Here is a 7836-nt window from a genome sequence, read left to right as displayed (position 1 = left end):
TGTGAAAGATACAAATTCATCACCAAGTGTTGAGTCGGATGGAAGTCAGCTTACAGAAAATCCCAAAGAAAATGTGCCTAAGAAAATAGCAAGTACTGTAGAACTCGATGAAAATTTAACGGGCAGAGCTAAAAGACTGAAGAATAGAGAAGCAGCTAATTCAGACAAGAATAGTAATTTACCTGTTTGCAAAAGAACAGCTGAAAGATCACAAGCAAAGGCACAAGAAGACAAGCAAGATTTAGACATGGGACTAGATGAAAATTGTGATTCTGAAAATGCTGATCATAAAGATAGTTCTACACAAGGGGGAAATCAAGACAAACTGGCACCAGCAGCACAAAGTGAACGAAACGTGGATGACGACATAGAAGAAACTCTAAGAAGGTTAGATGGTCCCTCACCACACACTGTACTAAGGAGTCCACCCCACCCTTCTGAAAAATTAAAAGAGCAGAATTGTAATAGAAAGCTTCGGACTGAGGCATCAGGAGACCAAGTGAAAAAAGAGACTAGCACAAATGAAACTGATATTAAGAATAATGTGAAAAGTAATTTAGAAGCCAAGAAAGAGGTAGGAAGAAAAGAAACATCAGATCAAGATGATGAAATTTTGAAAACTTCAGAAATTATTGTATCATCTGAACAGCCTGTGGCATCCAACCTCAAGCCATCCACATGTAAAGAACAAGAAAAATCTGAACAGTTGGCTGTGGAAGATTCATTAAAAGAAGCAGATGGAAGTTTGAATGCTGAAAGTAGTGTGGTAGTGTGTCAAGATACAGCAGCTCTCTCAGTTGTAGCAACATCTAACATTGTTTCTGAAAACACTAGTCATGGAAAAGAGAGCTCCAGTGACTGCTTTCTAGGAAGTACTAACACTAACACAAGTGGGAGTAGAGTCAATAGTGCAGGTGATGAAGAAAACAGCCGTGGAGGAAGTGGCACAGGTGGTGATGGAGGTGGAAATGATTCAGGGAGCAATAGTAACAGTCCTGTGAGAAATGTTCTTCTGAAGTCTGTGCAGTACAGTGATGGCATCAACGATCATGACTCAGAGTATCATGACTCCATGTGGAATATGGCCTTCCTAACACCAGAACGAAGGGAGAGGGATGAGATATCTCCGCCTCAACCAAGCTCACCAGGTATGTTTTACAACTTTGGTTTACCTCTCTCTTTTATATATATATATATATATATATATATATATATATATATATATATATATATATATATGTATATATATATGTATAATATGTATATATATATATGTTATATTATATATGTATATGTATATATGTATATATTATAATGTATATATGTATATATATATGTATATTATATGTATATATATGTATATATATGTATGTATATATTGTATATTTGTATATATATATGTTTATATATATGTATATATATGTATATATATGTATATATATGTATATATATGTATATGTATATATATATATATATATATATATATATATATATATATATATATATATATATATATATATATATATATTGCTTTGTTTTTTTTTATAGCAGGTTCTTGTACAATGATAGTAAAGCAGAAGTGATGAAAATTGAAAGGAAGTCAGATTTGATTTGATTCCTGTTTTGATTTCAGTTGTGTTGTTCTGATAGTGCTCGTTTCTATTTACCATTCAAAAGAAAGCAATAAAGCCATTTGAAAGTATGTAGTTCTAAAGAATTATCATATATATTTTATTTGATATTAGGGTTCTAACTGCAGAAGAATACATGGATGTAGTAAAGCTGTATTTATACATGGGAATGCTATAGAAAAATACTCAACCCTGTTTTGGCCTGATGTTTATTATTCTTACTAATCCATAAATTCATTAATGATGATTGATAATTATAAGCATTTTTAACATTTATTATGTTCACCAGGGCGCTCAGACTCCTCAAACATCAGAAGGAACCTTTCAAGACAGCAGTTATATCCAGCAATTGTAACACTACAGCCTGGAAGGTATGACTTGGACATGTGTAACACTGTTAGTTATTGATTTATATTCATTAATTTGTATAAAATGTGTATGTATGTGGGGATAGAGTGAGGGAGTGAGTGAGAGTAATGAGAGTAAGAGTGAGTGAGAAGGTGAATGAGTGAGTGAGAAGGTGAATGAGTGAGTGAGTGAGTGAGTGAGTGAGTGAGTGAGTGAGTGAGTGAGTGAGTGAGTGAGTGAGTGAATGAATGAGTGAATGAGTGAGTGAATGAGTGAGTGAGAGTTAGCGTGAGTGAAAGATTGAGTGAAAATGAGAGAGAGAGAGAGAGATAGATAGATAGATAGATAGATAGATAGATAGATAGATAGATAGATAGATAGATAGATAGATAGATAGATAGATAGATAGATAGATAGATAGATCGATTGATAGATCGATAGATAGATAGATAGATAGATAGATAGATAGATAGTGTGAGTGTGTGTGTGTGTGTGTGTGTGTGTTTGTGTTTGTGTTTGTGTTTGTGTTTGTGTTTGTGTTAGAGTGAGAGTGAGAGTGAGAGTGAGTGATTGAATGAGAGTGAAAATGAATGAGTGTAAGAATGAGAATGAGATTGGGTAAAAATGAGAATGAGAATGAGAATGAGTGAGTAAAAGTGAGTGAGTGTTGAATGAGAGTGTGAGTGGGTTAGGATGAGTTTTTGAGATTGAGTGAGTGATAGTGAGTGAGAGTAAGAGTGATGAGAGAATGAGTGAAAGTGAGTGAGTGAATGAGAGAGTTAATGAATGAGTGAGTGAGTGAAAATGAGAGAGAGAGAGAGAGAGAGAGAGTGAGTGAGTAAGTGAGTGAGTGAGTGTGTGAATGAGTGAGTTTGTGAGATTGAGAGATAGTGAGTGAGTGAGAGAATGAGTGAAATTGAGTGAGAGAATGATTGAAAGTGAGTGAGAGAATGAGTGAAAGTGAGTGAATGAGTGAAAGTGAGTGAATGAGTGAATGAGTGAAAGTGAATGAGAGAGAGAGAGAGAGAGAGAGAGAGAGAGAGAGAGAGAGAGAGAGAGAGAGAGAGAGAGAGAGAGAGAGAATGAGAAAGTGAATGGGTGAATGAGATTGAGTGAAATTGAGTGAGTGAGTGAGATTAAGTGAGAATGAGTGAGTGGGTGAGTGAGAATGAGAGTGAGTGAAAGGGAGTGAGTAAATGAGTGAGTGAGAGGATGAGTGAATGAGAGTGAAAGTGAGTGAAAAAATGAGAATGAGATTGGGTGAAAATGAGTGAGTGAATGTGAATTAGTGTGCATAGTATACAGTATGTTGAAATAGTTTCATAGTGTGATAAAATACATCGTTATTCTTTTCCAGCTTTGAAAGCCCTGTGAGAAGAGAACGATCTGATTCATCATTTAGTCTTCACATACCCTCATACAGTGAGATGGAAGAAAAGGGCCCAAGTGGTGACGAAAACGTGGAAATAATTTTTGACAAGAAGAATAGTGCAAAAGAGAAAGAATGTGCAATAACCAAAGGGCAAAGACCTGATGACAATCAACAAGTTTGCAGCAGGGACAAAGGTAGCAGTGTTAGTGGTGAAGACTGTGCAAGTCAGTCAACAAGTAGTGTAGTCGTAGAAGGGCAGGAAGAAGGTATTAAAGCATTAGATGATAAGGAAAACTCACCAGGAAAAGAATTTGAAATATTACATGGTATAGAAATTTCATCTGATTCCCCATCTAGTGAGAGTGGTAAAGGAACCCATAGCTCATCAGCCGTCAGTGAGGTGAACAAAGATTTGTGCATAGCTTCACCTAAGGATTTAGGTAAACATTCAGAGATTTCCTCAGGTATGCCAGACAACTCTAGTGATGTTCCTGAAAAAGACTCTGATAAAGTTCCACATAAAAGTCCAGTGAAGGACCCCAGTAAGACTCCACCAACTGAAGTACCATCAGAGGATACCACTGAAGATGAACTGGTTAAGTCAACCAAAGGTGAAGAAGAGTCTTGTATCAATCTATCGAGGGACCATTCATTGGGAAATATTGATGAAATCGGACAAAAGAACCTTGCTGAAGCAAGTGGAAAGGACACCAACAAAGATCAAGGGGTGCTGCAACAAGCAAAGGATACCAATGTATCAGTTGTGAAGGACTCAGTGGAAGAATCCGTTGAAATGTCGGTGGAGGCCTCTGGTGAAGTTTCATCAAAGGACTCCAATGAATTTTCAGGGAAAGACTCCATTGATGTTTCCTTGAAGAACTCCAATGAAGTTTCAGTAAAGGACTCCAGCGAAGTTTCAGTAAAAGACTCTCAAGAAGTCTCAGTTGAGGACTCTAGTGAACTTTCAGTGAAGGACTCTAGTGAAGTATCAGAGGACTTTGAAAAAGTTTCAGTAAAAGACTCCAGTGATGTTTCAGAGAAGGACTCTCATGAAGTTTCAGTGAAGGACTCTTGTCAGTTTTCATCAGAGGACACTGATGCTGCTGCATCAAAGGACTCCAATGATGCTTCTTTAAAGGACTCCAATGATGCTGCATCAAAGGACTCCAGTGATGCTTCATTAAAGGACACTGATGATGTTTCATCAAAGAACTCCAATGATGCTTCATCAAAGGACTCCAGTGATGCTTCATTAAAGGACACTGATGATGCTTCATCAAAGAACTCCAATGATGCTTCATCAAAGGACTCCAGTGATGCTTCAGCAAAGAACTCCAGTGATGCTCCATCAGAGGACTCCACTGAAGTTTCTGGAAAAAATTCCACTGAAATTTCGTCAAGGGACTCAAGCAAAATTTTACTGAAGGACTCCAGTGATGATTCATCAAAGGACTGCAATATTGTTTCACCCAAGAACACCATAGAAATTTCTAGAAGGGAGTCCACTGAAGTTTTATCAATGGATTCCAGTGAAGTTCCAGTAAAGAACTCCAACATAATATCAGCAGAGAATTCTTTTAGAAAATCAACTGAAAATCCAGTGAAAGATTCTACTAACACTCCATCAGAGGAAGCCCGTGAAGTTCCAGTGACTACCCCAGGTGAAGTTGCAGGAACCGACTCAAGTGAAAGTGTTTTACCAGAGGAGTCTGATGATATCCTAAAAGATACTAATGACACTAAGAGTGATATTCCAGCTGTAGACTCCAGTGAAGTTGTATCACTGACACCCACTGATTTTCCATCATCAGGCTTCAGTGATGTTCCATTAGATAATACCAATAAGATTTCATCAGTAGATTCCAGTGAAGGTCCACAGGGTGACAATGATAGGAGGAAAAATGACAAGAACATCAAGAATTCCAAAGAAATTCCAGCAGTAAATTCTGGTGAAGTTCTTGCAAAGCACCCTAGGCAGACCACAGAGGAGGATGGTAATGAGGCCTCAGTGGAGAACTTGGAGGTAGTTGCTGAAGTTTCCAATGTTTCTGAAGTTACTGGGGAATGCCGTCTGAATGATTGCAGGGAAGCTACACTGGATTCTAGCACAGCTTCACAACAGGATGTAGTAGTGAAAGATAGCGATCAAGTGTCAGTAGACAGCCCACGGAAACCCCCAGAGACAGACATAAGTAGTGTTTCTTTGCCAGGTGTCTCTGCACCAGTTTTGAATGAAGGAGATGAAATTGCCAATGTGACTTCCTTGTCAGTATCAGCCATGGAGTCAGAAAAAGATACCTCAGAAAGGTCTAGTAAAGCTTCAGACAAAGAAATTTCTTCTAATAAAAGTCAAACTCATGACAGTTCCTCTCTAACATCTCCAGAGGAATCAAATAAGTTATCTAAAGATCCCAGTAAAATGTTTCCATGCAAGGATACAGGACCAGTATCATCAGAGAATTCTGGTGATATGTCCTTGGTGGATTGTAGCAAAACATCTTTGGAAAAATCCAGCAAGAATTCACCCACTGATTCCTCTAAGGAGTTGCCCCAGGTTTGTGAGGAGGACTCCAGTGAACCTGAGACTCCTAGTAAAACCACAAGTGAAAAAGTTACCAAAGATTCCAGTGAAAATTCTACTGATGACTTGAAAGAAATGCTGCCCATAGAGTGTGAATTTTCTTCAAGGAACAGTTCTCAAGAACCAACCAGAGACTGTTCTCAAGCACCATCCAAGGTGGCAGCTGAAGAATCCTGTCAGATAATACCCAAAGACAGCTCCTTACCATCATCTAAGCCATCTTGTGAAGAAACTACTGACAACACTGAAGTACCAAGCAAGGTGTCTTCTGGAGTGTCAGTAAAAGACTCCACTCAAAAAGTAAAGGATTCTGAAGTATCAACAAAGGATGCCACTCAACTACCAACAAAAGATTCTCCTGAAATATCAGCAGAGGAATCATCTGAAATATCAGTTACAGATTCTACTGAAGCACCAACTACGGAGCACCAGAAATCAGCAGAGAACTTGGCTGAAGTAACAACTACAGTCTCTCATATATCCACAAAGGAAACTGCTGAAGTGGCAGTGAAGAAGCTTCAAGTATCATCAAGGGACTCTCTTGAAGAACCAACTGAGGAAACTCAAATAACAAACAGAGACTCCAATCTAATAACATCTGTGGATTCTCCTCGGGAATCAGCAAAAGTGTCTCCTCAAATACCAATGGAGTCCACTCACTTACCAACCAAGGAGTCTACAGTATCAGCAACTGACTCCACTCAAGTACCAACCAAGGAGTCTACAGTATCAGCAACTGACTCCACTCAAGTACCAACCAAGGAGTCTACAGTATCAGCAACTGACTCCACTCAAGTACCAACTAAGGAGTCTACAGTACCAGCAACTGACTCCACTCAAGTACCAACTAAGGACTCTTCTCAGTTATCAAATGAGGAAACATTACACACTTCACCCAAGAAACCTCAAAGTGAAGGAGAAAGCCTAGCTTCAATTTGTACATCAGAAGATTTGGATAGTCACTTGGTTGAAGATGGTACTCAGAAGAAAGTGAATGATGAAGATATTTGTAACTCAACTAAAGATACTACAATACCATCCGCTGAGAGTAATTCACCAGATATTATTGAATTAGATGAATTAAAATCAGTTAGTGAGGATAGAGAAGAAAATGAAGATCCAAAATCTTTATCATTAAGAGTGTCAATTTCAAGATCATTTGTTAAAATTCCTGATCCTGATGAGCAGAATGTGGAAGAAGATTTGACAGATAGTAATATTAGTAGCAGATCCACAGCTAATGTGTCCAGTTGGCCCAGTGCTAGTATATCACCCTCTGATAACAGTTCAGCAGAATGTAAACAGAAATTAGTAGAGGATAATCAAATTGACAACAAAATCAAATCCACAAAGACAATAGGTGAGACCACAAAGAAAGATTCAGAACTGTCATGTCAAGGAATTAATGAAACTTCACCAGAAAAGGGGAAGAGTAAAGATGTGCAGGAAAGTATAGAAGCTAAGAAGTTGACAGCAGATGTTGCTAAAATTTCCACCAAGAGTACCTCTGCTACAAGAAATGTCATCCCAGAAGGAGACCTAAAACATTTAAAGTCTACTTCCAGCAGAGAATCATCAGGGACCAAGAAATCAAAATCACAGGAGTCTAGCAGGAAGAAAAAGGAAGCCTCTCATAGAAGTACTGCTACGAGCAGTCATGGAAGTAAAAGTAGAAGTAGGAGAAGTAAGAATGAGCCCAGAGGAAAAGACTCAAGAAAAGAAAAAGTTAGGGCAGATGTTCCAGCTAAAGATAGCTTATCTGAGAAGCACAAAGATGATTGTAACACAATAACTAAGACCTCTTCAAGAAGTGATTCACAAACACCCGGAGAAACACAATCTGAAACATCTTTAGACACGAGTAAGGCATGCAGTGATGGTGCTCAACAGGTCAAGGAACAAGA

At 38.2% G+C, this 7836-nt stretch overlaps 1 protein-coding gene across 1 annotated transcript in view; it reads left to right on the top strand.

The window, feature by feature from the left end:
- LOC119596780 overlaps positions 1-7836 on the top strand; it is a 27167-nt gene that overhangs the window by 19126 nt on the left and 205 nt on the right. The window contains exons 4-6 of the mRNA XM_037946105.1: positions 9-1148; positions 1921-2002; positions 3337-7822. Coding sequence (XP_037802033.1) covers positions 9-1148; positions 1921-2002; positions 3337-7822 — 5708 coding nt within the window. The remainder of the gene's footprint in view (positions 1-8; positions 1149-1920; positions 2003-3336; positions 7823-7836) is intronic.

The sequence above is a fragment of the Penaeus monodon genome, chromosome 38 (assembly GCF_015228065.2).
Source record: "Penaeus monodon isolate SGIC_2016 chromosome 38, NSTDA_Pmon_1, whole genome shotgun sequence".
Classification (NCBI taxonomy): domain Eukaryota; kingdom Metazoa; phylum Arthropoda; class Malacostraca; order Decapoda; family Penaeidae; genus Penaeus; species Penaeus monodon.
The sequence above is the reverse complement of the archived record's forward strand: the minus strand, read 5'-3'. Positions and strand labels throughout refer to the sequence as shown.